The following is a 15875-nucleotide window of genomic DNA, read 5'->3' as shown; positions in this document are numbered from 1 at the left end:
TTGAGATATATGGCTTCGTTTAAAAGTCCAAGTCTGAATACAGTTACCATTAGTGAGATAGACACGTCAACTACACGTTTCCTTGAATGCCTAGTATTTTTCTGCTATCAAATAATTTCCATTTGATCTTAAGTTTCACATATAAAATCAAAAACAAACTTGAAACTATAGTGGTGTCTTTCACAGAAGATCTAGTATAGTAAGCAAATTAAGTCTTAATAATATTATTGATCTCTGTCTGAGAGATGTTGCTTTCAGCCTTATGTGAACAGTAACCCCATTCTGTCTCATTCTGTATAGCCATCTTATTTTTCAGATACAAATGCAAAAATGCAAACTTAGGTTTTTATTTTGTTTTGTTTTTGTTTTATGAAAAGAGGACACTCACCCTATTTTATACCACAGAATTGATACTTCACAAGTGGAATCTGATTAAGTTCCTATATAATCAGCTGAGGGATAACTGAGAAAGAAATGGTTGCATGGCAAATGCATGCAATCTTACACCACCCACTTCTGTGAGTCCTAGACACGAGGCAGAGAATAAAGTCCAAACTAACAGAACTAAGCATTCCTACCTACCTTTGGACATCCTCAAGGAAAAAGCATAAACTTCCGCAGACAAAACAGTCTTTATTCTCCATTCACTGAGCCAACATTTACAAGAGCGTGAGGGATTAACTTTGCAAGGAAATCCTAAGTAAACCATCTCTTAGGACAACTAGGCTATGTTAAAGAGGTTCAACCCCAAAAAGGCAGATATTTCACATAAATGCCTCTTACTACCTGATCAACATCAGAGTCACAGATTTACAGGTGACATGTTTTTCCTTTCCAAAGCTATGTAACCACACATCCGGATGAAAGAACAAACAAACAAACAAAAGTAGAATAAAGCTCAGTAAATACAATCTTTGAAGTGTATCTACAGTGGTTGGCAGGCGACCAGTTCTGAGCAGGCCCCTTTTTCCAGCAACACTACAATGCTACCACTGTAGTCCTTTAAAATCTATGAGTATTGTATGGAGTTGAGCTCTATTCCTCTTGCATTTTTCACTGTTTGGTAAGAAGGATCAGCACTTTCCCAAATTGATGTTTGACTCCTTTTTTCAAAATGCTGACTAATTTTGAGGGTCAAGTTTTCACATTAAGATGATTGGGCTTAATTCTTAGAGATGCCAAACACCTGCAGCCCCTGCAGTTCTCCAGATTTGGTCATTCTGAAAAGCAGGCATGTATGGACCTTGGTAATCATGGTCTGGTTGTCCAGACATAAAATGAGCCATTCCTCTCCTTTCCTTTATCCCAAACTTATTGAAATGTTTCTGTGTCATTTTACATTAATAAAAAAATGTAAAAATATTTTGTGGCAATTACTATCCTTAAATCTTTATAAGTTTAAAGGATACTTACTGTGTTAAATTTCAAGGACAGATTACCTATTACTTTTAATGCAAGTTTTGAGCAAAGGCTAAGTGCAGCTTATTTCTCCTGATAAAGAGTTCTATGACATTCTGTGGCAAAATTTGGATGTTGGCTGAAATGTCTCCAATTGTATTATCATGTTTACTCAGTACATTTAACTTTCTATTGAGGGATAACATTGAAAAGGAATTAATTTACCAAAGTTTTGGACTAAAAGTTCATTAATAGGGGTTCTAATTCTCACCAAAGCTATGTTTATCTGTGCATAAATGTACACAAATATCCAGAGGAATCAGAATGTTGTCCAGTCATCTTCTATCGTAGGATCTTAACCTCAGGGAATTATGTGTAAAAGACTTGCATAAAATACAACTATTTCCTTTTTTACATCCATTATATTGGACAGCGAAAGATCAAATTTATAATGTAATTCCATTTAAACAGTTGGTATCCATGAATATTTGAAAATTATCTGAGGCAATGAACACCAAAATAACCAGGCAGTTGTTAATGAAAGAAAGAAAGGGAGAGAGAGAGAAGAAGAGAAAGGGGAGGAAGGAGATGAAGGAGAGGAAGAATAGTTCTGATCGGCCAGCTGGGTAAGCATCACTTAGTAATCCTTTGAGTTAGAAAGAGTTCTTAGTGCAGGTTTGGCACTGGTCACAAACTCTGCAGCCTCCTTGGATGGAAGAACTAGCAGCTTTGCAATGTTTCTCTCCAAATTGGGATGTAAGCACTATAATATTTGGAGATTAAAAAAAAATTAGCTTTGATAGAAGACATAATAGAATATCATATTTCTTGTTCATCTTCATGAGGTGAAAAAGACTCCTTATTTTCCTTTGTATATTTATTTTTCAAGTCTGAGAATTGATTTAAAAATAATTATATTTTTAATTTCCTCAAACCAGATGTCATTTGAACAATAAGCAAACATCTAGAAAGGGAAAACAATTAATTTAAAGCTAGACTCATTTCCAGATCTACACATTTCCTTAATATCCCTAGTAACATGGAGGATGAATTGCATATATTATTATTATACATGCTTTAAAATCATGACTATTATTTTTAGAACAATGGGAATTGGTATAGTTTTAAAGTACTTTTTATTTTTTTATTTTTTCCTGATTAACTTTTATTGTCATAAGACTGAGTAAGAACTGTTTATTTAAATTTAGACCTGGAAGAACCATGTTGTGGTGGAAGCTGTCAACTACACTGGGACTTACTTTGAGCTTTTTTTCACTTGTCTGATCCATGCGGTCCAGCAGGGCTGCATTTTGACTCCATGCTACATCCTCCATTCTTGCTGCAGAATATATAATATTGCCTTACAAAACCAAAAACCAAGAGCACATTGAGTCAAGCACAGCAAGGAATTAAGTGGCTGAAACTCAAGGCCCTCTTGTAAGTAGGAAGGAACAAGCCCAAAGAGTGCTGAAGTTTTATTAAATTAGGTGTATATTTAACTTAACTCATCACTGAAATGATGAACAAGTGTTTAATGGTGGAATGTTGCTATTAGTATTACAATGACCTTCTACAGAAATCTGGACAACTGAGAGGAAAATATGGATAAATAAATATTTTAAGCTATTTCCAAAGATAGATGATAGTTCCAACTCAGTGTTTTTTGTCCTACTGTGTAAACAATGCTTTTTCCTTTAAACAAAAGAGAGGTGAAATAATCCTAATGTAAAAATGGTGACCTATCCTTTTTGTTTGTTTGTTTGTTTTTTAAGCAGTATGTTGGAATTCTACTTGAATAAATGTTTGCAAGGTAAACATGAAACAAAATGTAAAGAAGCGCTCCTCCAAATTGTCTCTAAAAGAAAATAAAGTAGACAAAACTAAATTGAAAAATTCTCATTCCTGCAACCTCCTCCGTACACTTGATGCACATAAGCACAACCCTAGAAGAATATATTTCCAAAGGGGAGAGAATCCGTGCTCAGATATTATCTGGGAAAAATGCATTGAAATTCCTCTGTGATAAATAGACTTTTTTCTCCTCAGGGTGACCTCTACCTTCAGAATATGATGGTTTTATTATGATTAATAAATTTCATTTCCACAGAGGAAAGGAACAGTGTCAGCTTAAACTTAAAGCAAGTAGGTTTCTTTTTAAATGCTAATTTTTAAACACGCCTATGCATGACACCAAATTTAGAAGCTCAGAAGGTTAGCAGAATAGATTCTGATTTCCATGCTGAAAATAGTAAGGTTTTAAACTATATTGTCACACTGAAAATCAGAAAGCTAGTACACAGCTGTTGGTTCATTTATTCACATGCCAGAATGCTTATTTCTTATTAAAATTAGTGGTATTTAAATGCTTTCTGACAGTTTACCCTGAAAATAATCACTCCAGGTAAACAATTTAGTACAATTTCGAACATGCAAATAGCAAAGTATTTCCAAAGAATTAATAGTCAATGTGATCGTATGTTCTACAAAATCTTAAATCAATATATATATGCCAAGTTGTACACTTATAAACCCTTGACTCAGGAACACAACTGATGAACAATTCTAATGCACTAGAAATGAGACCAAAGTAAGCTCCACTGTTTTTCAGTATGTCTAGAATAAGTATTTGGAACACAGCAGGAAAATAACACTTAATGTTTGCTAGCATTTTGTTTTACTGGCACTGTTTTTTAACTACACCAAAACCTTTCTATATAATACTAAGAAAAAATTCAACTTTGCAATGCCAACACGCGTAGCATTGTGGCTGCAAACTATTTACCAGCAGCTCAATGCTGAAATCCTTTGCTCAGGCTATGCCTCAATTTCTTCAGCGATTTTCATTACAAGCTTTAAAATTGCTTAAATATTGCATAAAAGGGCAGTTTGTTGTCCAAAACAAACAGAAAAAGAGAATTGGAGAAATTTCTTTTAGCAAGATCTCTGAAATTAAATCTCTCTTTTTAAATCACCGGGAGTAGGTATTGCTGGAACCTCTTAAATAGGAAAGTACGCCTTTCTCTAATTTTAATGACCGTTTTAGGTTCTTTGGCACTGTGGCTATGTTTCATTATACATCCAGGACAGAGTGTGGAACTCTGACACTCACTGGAAATATCTGCAAGCTCCTTAACTGCATATCTACTATAGGGTTAAAAGACAACATTAATAAAGGAAAATTCAGAGTATAGAATTTGCAACATGTTAAAACATTTTCCTCAAGTGTTGCAAAACATAAAATGAGATCTGTAAACACAATTTGATGCGCATATCTTTTTGAACTCAACCATTTTTCCCTCTTTCTTAGAAGACTGGAAGACATTACCAGAACTACAGAAAATGATGGTTCTGTTCTTAAATTTTTATTTATTATTAGCAGAAGTTAAAACCTCAACCAGTAGTCAAGTAGAAATTAAAACCGAAAATAGTAGAACAACCTAACTCTGTGATCAAATTCCCTGTTACTTGCCATATTACCAGCAAAGCATATGGATCTGCTGTGAAGCGCATATTTCTAGCTCTCCACAATACCACTCATTTACTAGCTTTGATTTATAATTGAAAGATCAAGTCATAAAATCGCTGCTTCTTCAGACCTACATGCACTGAGTCTTCAGAAAGAACAAGCTTAAATTACCAAAACACTTGCACTGACACTTATTACTAAATTTTACAAAAAGACAGTCGAACAAGTCAGCATTCACTAGGTATATGATATATAGGGAGAATATTGCGCAGAGCAATTTTATATTCCCATCTTAACTTATCACCTAGGAAATGAGCTCTACTGTAGGTGTGCCTCTTGCTCTTCAGAAGTAGCACAAAAGGGCAATCCTAATCTCACCTCCAGAACTGCAGAATTGCAATAAAATTGTAGAAAAAAAGATATGAGGGTTTCAGTGAAGTATTGGAAGGAATGCAAGGAAAGCACTGGTTACCTGTGTTATCCACACAAATGATTTCAGTAACTTACTAAAACAGGCTGCTTTCCTCTTGCTCACATGATTATGATATTGGCACTGTGATACCAAAACCAGATGACAGCAGCAGCAGGAGCTCCTTTGAATGCATGCAGAGACACAGTGTATCCCTGGGCAGTATTTTAACCTCAGTCGCTCACCACTGTGCAGCAGTGGTTGTCCTTTTACCTGAAATTCTTTACTATGGTAGAGTGGTATCTGCACATGGTGTCCAAGGCACGTGCAGATAAATACATTAATTAATTTTAGATATAAATATCAAACAAGTGTAGGTGTTCTGTCAACTAAGTGAGCAAATCTCAGAAGGAAATGAGGAAAGGAGCCTATCCTACCTGTTTTTACAGAACACTGAGGAAAATGTTTTGAAGTAGAAACGATTTGCAGTCATTTTCCTGATTGTCAAGGTTAAAAATTTGGACATTCTTAGTGCAAAACTTTAAATGCACAGTATCAAAACTTAAGATCATTCTGTAATAACGGACCACAAAGCATTCCTTTCTTCTGCTGCTGATAACACTTCACAGATTTACACTGTGGACAGCAGAGGACATGGGAAGACATAGCACTGATAGACAGAGCACAGTGAAACAGCAAAATTTCAAGGTATGCTGCAGTGCTGAACTACTGTATATCTTCAAGGCAGCACAGGATTTCCTCTTAGTATAGCATTACCACTCCTAGGTTTTCACAGAGATGAAGAGTTTTTTATCACAGTCTACCACATGAATAGGGCAATAACAGTTTTCCATGAAGGGATCTTCATAAATACGTTAGTGATAATATTAGAAGCAGTTCTTACTTATTCCTTTTGGTGAAATCAGAAGAAAGCTGAGAAGCCTACTCAGAAGTATCCACATGCAGGGAACAATTTCCACCTCTTCACTTTTATTTTTTTCACATCCAAAATTATCCAATTAATTATGATGCTCATTATTATTTGGCTCATCAATTATTGCTCATTGATGGGAATCTGCAGAAATTTCAGTCATTGACATTCAAACACGAATTTATTTTTTCATTAATGCTACCTTACAGCCTTGTTTGAAATTTGTTAGATGCATCCAAAGTTCAGCTGCTGGATGTAATGTTGGTAAACATTTAAATAAATGGTACTGTTGAATTTGCAGAAATACCGAGGTGTAGCACTGCAGCACAGGTGACATTCCTCCTGTGTGGGTGCTGGGACAGACCTTAGGCAAAAGGTCTGTCTCAGATTTCAGTCTCCCTGTTTGGATTTACAGAAGGCCAAAGGCAACTTCCACAAACGGGTGGGGACTTCACTTGACATCTGCTTAAAAATATAACATGCTATCAACACCCCTTTTTTGTATAATCTTCTCAGGAAGACAGATTATGTTCACAATAAAAAGCCACTGGGGAAACTGAGGCTTTGCCATCAGCTGACATTTATTAATCTGTCAAACTTCAGAGAAAAACACGTATTTGATCCGTACAGCATTTGTCTACGTTGGGGCAGTAAATCCTAAGTAACTTCTCATCTAGATCAGTAATAAATAAATACAGAAACTTTATATTAACTTTTAAAGCAGTTTTTTTGTGATAGTGAAGTTCAGTTCATGCCTTAATTTTTTGTTTGTTAAATGTTTAAAATGTAATATGATAAGCTCAGGATATTCATACTGAATCGCTGTTTACTTAATGCACTGCTCTATGATTATACATACATGCACACACACAAACCAGTTTTCCTTTGTACTCTTTTCAGTCTATCAGAGAAATTCTGGTTGCTTCATTTAAAAAACAGCACAGGGGATGCACATGTGCTTATAGGCACTTGTTGAGGGCAAACAGCCTCAACACCATTCACCATTTCTGTTATCAAAGACGCTTCACATTGCAAATCCTCCATTTACAAATCACAGAACCTCAGCTTTACCTAATCTTGTCATGTTGTCACAATTGACTAGCCATGCGAACTGACCTAGAACTGTAAGCATAGGGAAGGTAAACTGTCAAAGGGATAATGACAAAGATGCCAAGAGGTCTGTTAGTGTTTTCACTGGGTGAGAAAAAGAAATTAATCCAATTTTATGAAAGAAGAACAGAGGATAGCCAAAGTGTTTACTGATTTTTATCAGCCGATCCAACAGCTGAGCATTTTTGCCATCACTACCAAGAGCAGTAAAAGCAGTAACAAATAGGATTCCATGTACGGTCTATTTACAGCAGCAGTAAAAAGAAATTTAAACTGCCAACATGAAGCACACTGGAATTTATAGAAGTTTAATAATATGCACTAATACAACATTCCCTAGTTTTTGAAGAGCAAAAAACTCAGTATGTGGTTTCCAAGGTTTTCCAAAGCAGTTTATATAATACGTACTGTTTGGAAATTCATTTGAATGATCATAATCTGATCAATATCCCCTACCAAAAACTGAAATATGTCAATGAGATGTATGCAAGCATATATGGCAAAAATTTAAACAGATGTAATTATGTACATAGTAGAGATAGAGCACTTTAAACCTTCTAAGCACTTTTACTAATATTAATTTTCTTTAAATAAATGGGAGCATATTTGCTATTGTTTCTCAAATTAAATTTGTGAAAGTATTCATTTTCACATTTTAATGCAAGCATACACTAAAATTGCAAGGATTTGTGCAATCATGTTCATTAAAAATTGCCAATATTCTTTTCAAACTTTTGATAATACATAGATTTGTTCCTTTATGCTGCCTGCTTTTATGATGGATTTCTCCTAGAGATGAAAATTAAACCTTTCCCCGTTTAATCTGTTTTCAAGACTGTATCTTTCTCCAAAGAGAGGTCAGTAACTTAACCCAGGACTGTAAACTTCTAAAGCTTCTTCTAAAGTACTTCTTTTACACAAACACACATTCCTGCCTCATGGGGATGACTCTGCCCAGATATGTAAATAAATACAGCTACAATTGGATAGATGTTATATTCACCTCCACCACACTTCATTCTGAATTCAAGTGTATATATACCCTTGCCTTTCTCTCTGTTATTTCAAAATCATTAAAAGCATGCACTCTTGGGGGAAAAATACTACCGGCTGTACAATCACACTGGATTTTTTTGTTTGGAGATGGAAGTTAGATGACAGTTAATAACTGGAGGAAGAAAGCAAAAATGGTATAAATATAAAATAATGATCCTGTCCCATTTTAACATAAAAATCATAAAATGCAGGTTCATCCTAGAATAAACTTGGAAAAGGCACTATCAATATTTTTTCTTTAAGAACTATAAATTTCAGCTTTACAAAACCTAAAAGAAAAAGAAATATTGATTACTGATTTGAAAAATTGATTTAAAAAGTTGAAGATACAAAATTAACTATGTTCTCTAGCCAACACGTAAATAAACCATGTTTTTCTCCTGGGTCTCTTTCTGACTTATAAGGAGACCATTAGGGTAAGATCCCCTTTGCCCCCAACACAATTAATACTCCTCTAATATAACCATTGTCAGAGTTCTGCTAGAGGAAATTCTTCAGAGATCCTTGTTAAAATTGCATCAACAAGCTGGAAAGAGGTCTCAGATATTTTCCCTACCTCTGATCTAGCTCAGGTCTGTTTGCATACTCTTTAATCATGCCTGCCAGAGAAGATCTATCCCAGAAGCATAGAACTTCTCTTCTGAAGAGTAATTATTTTTAGCTTAAAATGCTCTGGATAATAGAGTAAAATATTTTTAAATTTCCCATGGAAATTTTCCCTCTGTCACACACTTGCATATTCTTGCATATATTTTCTTTATATAACATTCATTGAAGAATAGATATACATACATGAATAGAAATGTATATACCGACACATTACCCTATCATGTTTGATTTCAAGATTACTTCATTTCTAAATTAGGAAAAATAAAAATAAACTTGAACTAAAAATAAAAATAAAATAAAGAAAGTCATGTGGCTTAGGGTCAAGTATTGCCTGGAAGGAATGATAAAGCATTAGGAAGAAAAGAATGAATATTATCAGTAGAATCACCCAAGACTTCCATTTCCATTTAACAACAGAGTTCCAAAGAAAGGTTTACTTGTTATATGATTAGTTTAAGCCTACAAACACGTATATTCTTCACAAGGAAACAATGCAAACACATATACTCACATTTAAAACATTTAGCATATTATCAGTATCTTCTCTTACACCAATTTGGCAAACTTGAATTACTGTAATTGACTTTAGGAACATTACTAGCAAATAATATTGTATCATAGACGTTTTGTGTACATCTGAAAAATCAAATGACAGCTACTGTTCTGAAAGAGTATATGTCTATGTATACTTCATGTAGTGAAACACAAAACATCACATAATAAATTGAATGTCAGTTTACAAATGTGAAAGGCCAAATGCAATTTTGATAACTTGTTCCATAATGGAAAAGGGGTCAGGATATGCTGTAGTTGGTTTTTTTTTTTTTTTTTTCTTTCTTAAATATAGCCAGAATTCCTTTAAATTCTGTCACTAAAATTTAAATACACAAAGAACAGAAAATAGAGGCTTTCATTCGCTTGCTCCTTCAGATCATATAACAAAAAAGACCCCTAAAGTTACCTATTGCTGATACGTACACCATAGTGTCAAAAACATTATCTAACAGAAACACTTTATTCACACAATCATTTTAATAGTGGTAATTTAGTGGTAAGCTGAAAAGTTTTAATAAATATACACAAAAGTCCATTTTCTTCTGTGTAAATTTCAGTGCACTTTCTGATGAACAAATGTGCTACATTTTTGGAATTTCAGTGAAATGACATACACAGCAAGTATGGTATAGTCTGGACACTTTAATTCTGCATGACCTGAGGAAAATTAATGTCTATAGGTGTAAGTATTGCTTAAAAGGGTTCATTCTGCAAAACAGGGGAAGTTTTCAAACCAAGAAAATTATTAAAACTATATGCGTGCTTTAAGAACTCCAAGTTAAAAAATTGCTAAAATGAGTTTATTAACTCTTCAAGGCACAGATTTATAAATTAGTTGTCTCCCTACTGCAGTTCACTATCATCCAGAACAGAGTAGGAAGCACAGGTGAAATAATGAATGTCAGAATCCTAATCAGTCAAACGTTGCTTTCTCAAAATGCATTCTGCCAATGATCTAGAATTCTGAGAAATCTATATTAAATAAACAAAGAAAGTTGTTTTCTTTTTAAGAAGAACTTTTCAGATTACCACCAAAAATGCTGTGGCTACCATGCAGTATATTACTATCTCAGAAAATAGTGACTTTAGCTATAGTCTTCTCCTCCATAAACATATGTACTTCTGTGTAGGTCACCATGACATGAGCAGAAAACTCTTCACCTTTGATTTACTTCCACTAATGTAAAATCCTCTACAAATAAATACTTCTCGATACCAACTTTTTGTGCCACACTATATATCCTTTCTTCATTCAATACACACATCTTCATGACTTTTTCACATATCATTATTGACAGTGTGGCCAACACTATTACTAAACATATTAGCTTTTGATTTCTTATGTAGCAACATAACATCATCCTTACCTGTATTAAGACTAACATTGTTCAATCTCTATTGCTTAAAAGACAGAAAATCCCTTGATATACTTATAAATTACCATTAATAAATATATTTTAAAACATCATTTGTTCTTCTGTACCCATGACTTACAACATGATAGTATACTAGCAAAACAGCTAAGTCTTTTTACTTACTAGAAAGTGATCCTCTGAAGACGCAGACCCTCTCTCCCACTATCTTATCCATAGGATAGACTTTGTGAGTGCTTTAGGGTCTGCAGTACCCTTGTGGGCAATATTTGCCCCCAAAGAGTTGAAAAGAAAACTCTTAAATCTATAGCACTTACAATGTCCTACACAGATCTAAACCTTTACTGTTTTCAGTAGTTGTGGTTTTTTTATCTTTTTTTTTTTTTTTTCCCAGTCACCATGACCTTGATTACACCACACAGTAAGCTTTTATGAGAAGGTTTAACATATCCTTACTTTTCTAGGCCATATAATATTTAAACTGGAAATAAAACACCAAAGTCAGCAAAAATAACCTAATGTCTTTTATATGGCAGAATCTAAACTCAAGCTATAAATTAATCTGTTCCGAAAATTTGAATCATGGACTTCCCTATGCTTTCTCTTACGATTAAATGCAGCATGTGAAAAAGGATATTGAGACCTGGATGGATGCATCAAGAAGTATCAATGATTGTTACCTGCAGAGGTGTTACAAGAAATTTCATCTGCTGCAACGAAGACGAATTGATTTCTGCAAGAGAAGATAAAATTCACAATACTGCTTGCTGACTGGGAAATGTGCTAGCTGCCAATTGACTTGATGTTTACAGATGGGGTAGGGTAAGGGTGCTTAATTTCAATGAATGTAGCAAGAAAAAGTGTTGACATATTTCAGTACTAAAGAGTTTATAAGGATCATGAGGTAAACATGCTGGGATCTTTTAAATGAAACAATGGTGATATCTGGATATGGACTATGTACAAACTCTTGCATTGGAAGCTTATGTTTAGTGTTACAGATATGTCATGTCAATATATTTATGAAGTCGAATAAAAATCGAGCTATATATTGATATAGGTACTAAAGGGTACTAATGGAAAATATGCAAAAAGTGTTTTTTGAAAAAAAAAATTGCAATTTACTTCAAACAACTAAAAGGAGAATGTTAAAAGTTAATCATTTTTCCTTATACATGTCTAACATGATTGCAATCAGAAAAAAAATAAATCTGTAACTTATTTTAAAAAAATGACATAGTATATTTCCATATACTGTCATCCAAATACATACAGAAGTTCTTTCTTTTGTAGACTCCTAGCAGAATAAACTAGAAATATGAGTAATTTAATATAAACCTTCTCTTGCAAAATTCTTTATTAAAACCAGGTAACATAAAAACAGAAATGCTAAATACGCTAATATTTCAAAATGCAGAAATCCTGATTTGCCCTTTCCAAACTCAAAGCAAATAGGACATGGGTTAATGGACATTATATTTAAGGATGAACAAGTGATTCCTTTATATATATGCATAGCTTCCTTGGATGATTTTCTTTTACATTTACTGATGTTTGCATCAGTAAAAGAAAGGCCTAGTAAAGAAATTTGGTATAATTATTTGGGTGCTATTTTGCCCCCACATTGCAGCTAGCTCCTCCAGTCTGCACTGCTAGGTATGGTGAAAAGCTGAGCTTTGAACACTTTAATGCAAGAGTACCAAATAAGAACTAGAAGGAACTACATCTAGCTTGTACAGAAGACTACCTGGAAAACTCAGTTCTGCAAGACAATGAAAACTCTGTGAAGCATTACCTACTCTGAAGCTTCTACTGAAAACTATTCTGTTCAGGAGAGACTGTATCTTAGGTATAACAGACTTAAGCCCTAAGAGAACAAACTTATCTCCATTAATTCACCTCCAGCATATTAAAGATATTTAAAATTCTTGTTTAAAAAACGTGAAGCTTGCTACCTAAAAGTTTACACTTTGAAAAACAAGGTAAAAACCAAAATAAAAACAAGACAAAACTAAGGGATATGTAATCCAAACTACAGGGACAGGATTAAAGATCAGAAGTAGTAGCTTAGTATTGCCTTTACCTTATCTTTGATATAGCAGTACCTGCAGCCTAGCATGGATGACTATAGTGACCAAACTGTATTTTTCATTTAACTCTTTCATTTTCATTTGGATGTAGTAGGCAATTTTGTTGTTTTGCCATCTATAGTCATTTAACAAGCTAATAAGATCTATCTCGCACATATGTAAAGAGATAAATTTTAAAAAATTAAGGGGAAAAATTTATCACCATAAATACAGAGCTACTTCATAATTCATAGATAGCATACTTTGTCACTGTATTTACACATACCACTTCTTTTATTATCATATCCTGTGAATATTACATACAAAGAAACACAGATTTTTGTCTAACAGAAGCAATTTAGACTTATCAGCTACTGGCTTACAGAAAATATTTTCATTCAAGTCTACGAAATTATAAAATTGTCTTTTCATCTAAATGAAGACATCAATTCTACTTAAAATCAGCCACAAAGTGGCCAGTTGGGAAACTTTTTTTTTTATCTCCATCCAGAACACTGGTGTTTTTATGGAGCATTGTCTCAGAGTTACTATATCTTCAGATGTCGAAGTACAGAATTATCAGTAAGAAAAATGTGTTGGCTTCATTACTTATGGAAAGACTTGAGAATGCCAACCTTTTTTTTTATTTATTAACAACAGGTATTACTAAAAGTGTTCTAAAATCTCACTTTCTATTATCAATGGTATACTAGTAGAAATTTAATTTTAAAAAATTTAACCCAAAGCCATATTTATTAAAAAAAAAAAAAAAGTATCTACCAGAAACATTCCTTGTCATACTGCTCCAATTTCTAAAGAAAACTTTGCTATATTCTCATTTTATAAAATTCATTTCACAACTCCATAAATTGATCATGAAAGTAAGGAACAAGTTATATGTTATTCTACACAGAAACTGTGTGAATGGTAACATATTAATCTATGGACAGTAACACTAGATGTTGGAATTCTTTCCCTTTTTAAAATGACTATTAGTCATCGTTAGGTTGATAGCTTTAACATTTTTGTAGCAGCAGGTATATTATTTAGTTAAATAGTTAAATTCTGTACTACTATTTACAAAAACTTAGAGGGATAACTAAGACTGAAAGATTCATATATCTCATCTGATGTCCAAAACAAGCATTATTCCTTAGTGCAAATAACCCATAATTTACAGGACTTCTGAGTTCAGCTGATCCAGTGATGCATCACATTCTATTTTACTTAAAGTACATGAAAAGTAGGCCTGGAAAAGGGTAGCTCACTTAACTCAGTGCTTTGAAGCTGCAGGATTGTATCCTTCAAAAGCCAACTTTAAGCATTAACTGCAGTGAGTGTGTAAGGCATAAAACCTCAGGAGTAAGGTATGGTGGAAATTCATGATGCATTTTAGGCTGTTTTAGTGTTGCTCAACATTTCCACACTTCTTATTGACTGAAAAATGTACAAGAAATTTCAGTGAAATTCCATAAAAGAAGTTCTACTCAGTAAGATACAGAATTACTTCTATCAATGTAATTTGTGTATTAACAATGAAAGCACAGGACATAATTTTCACAGCTCTTTCATATATATATATATAATTTTTATATTTATATATATATAAACATATATATTTCAGGTGTAAAAGAACACATTTAAAATCCAGAGGACTTTTCCTTCAGTATTTTTTTAAAGAAGTTACTCTATGTGAGATAAACAGAAAGATAATTGAAAGAGCCATATTATAAACAAGCTGATTTGCATGAATAGTTGTATATATTCAACATGCCAGACATTCACACTCTGGCTAAACACAATCTTTTAAAGCACTGGAGCAGTACTCGTAGGGAGCCTGAGCTCTCTGATGTAAAATAGACAGTGTGGGTCAGGAAAATGTCCTTTTGGGACTCAAAGTGGCTGTGTTCCACCTGAGCAGCTATTTCCAATGGGCTAATGCTTATGCATAGTATAGCTTCTCCTAATCCTGTATGTCACTTTCCTATTTATGCTGACAAACTGAAAACTATCACAGATTTTTACCAGTATTGTAACGAAGTCATTTTTAAAGTTGGAAATTAATGTTTAACTATTCAATATATTTCCTGAATTTGAAAAGAAAAAGAGGGAGAGGATACAAAAGTAACATTAAGTGATTTTGATGCTCACTCTTTCTTTGGGATAGTTATTGAGGCTGCACTACCCTATTTTTTCAAAACAGTTCAAGGTTCTAATTTCCTCTGCTCTGCCCCCCATAAACCCCTCAGTACAATCCTTGCAGATATGTTCCTCCAAAGGATAACAAAACATCTTCTGGTTTAAATTTTTCTGCTGTTTAAAAGGACTCTGTTTTGAACAAAAGCAGCTCGCTGCATTAAAAGACTTAGATAACAGAACAGTAAAGCAAACTATTTAAGCAAGCAAAGAGCAAACATTTAAGTGAAGCTTGACTAAGGTATGTCATTATACATATTACATAGTGACAAATATTACTGATTTTGAATTACTTCAGTGTGTGTGCACTCACAGAAATTAGGCCTGATGCACTATTCAGTTTGTTGTTTCTTTTTTTTTTAATTTCATACCACATCCTATTTTTTTCAGCCTGCTTGTAATGTCACAAGTTAAAGAAGAGGCCGAACATTTCATAAATATTTTGTCAGTACCTGCTCCTGCCAAAATGGCACATCTACCCACTTTCAGGAAGGCCTGTCTGACTTCTGACAAATTGCCTTTAACTATGCTGAAATCATACACTCTTACTAACCTAATATGGAAGTTACATGCATAACAAAACTCAATGTAAGTTTATGTAAGGCCTTATATGTGAAACTTAGTAGAATTGTGTCAACAACTGTAATTACTGTGCAGTATTTATGCAGTAGTATTTTCTGTTAGTATGTTTCAGTAGTCTTGA

At 33.7% G+C, this 15875-nt stretch overlaps 1 protein-coding gene across 36 annotated transcripts in view; it reads right to left on the bottom strand.

Annotated features, from left to right (window-relative positions):
* Positions 1 to 15875, bottom strand: part of RBFOX1 (RNA binding fox-1 homolog 1) — a 745900-nt gene that overhangs the window by 2802 nt on the left and 727223 nt on the right. For 5 of the 36 annotated variants that reach the window (XM_048962259.1, XM_048962271.1, XM_048962270.1 and 2 more), the window contains one exon: positions 11588 to 11640. The exons of the other annotated variants lie outside the window; for them this stretch is intronic. In XM_048962259.1, the coding sequence (XP_048818216.1) occupies positions 11588 to 11640 (53 nt within the window). The remainder of the gene's footprint in view (positions 1 to 11587; positions 11641 to 15875) is intronic. 36 annotated transcript variants of the gene reach the window in all.

Source organism: Lagopus muta, chromosome 15 (genome assembly GCF_023343835.1).
Source record: "Lagopus muta isolate bLagMut1 chromosome 15, bLagMut1 primary, whole genome shotgun sequence".
Classification (NCBI taxonomy): Eukaryota; Metazoa; Chordata; class Aves; order Galliformes; family Phasianidae; genus Lagopus; species Lagopus muta.
This window is presented reverse-complemented; position numbering and strand designations above follow the sequence as displayed.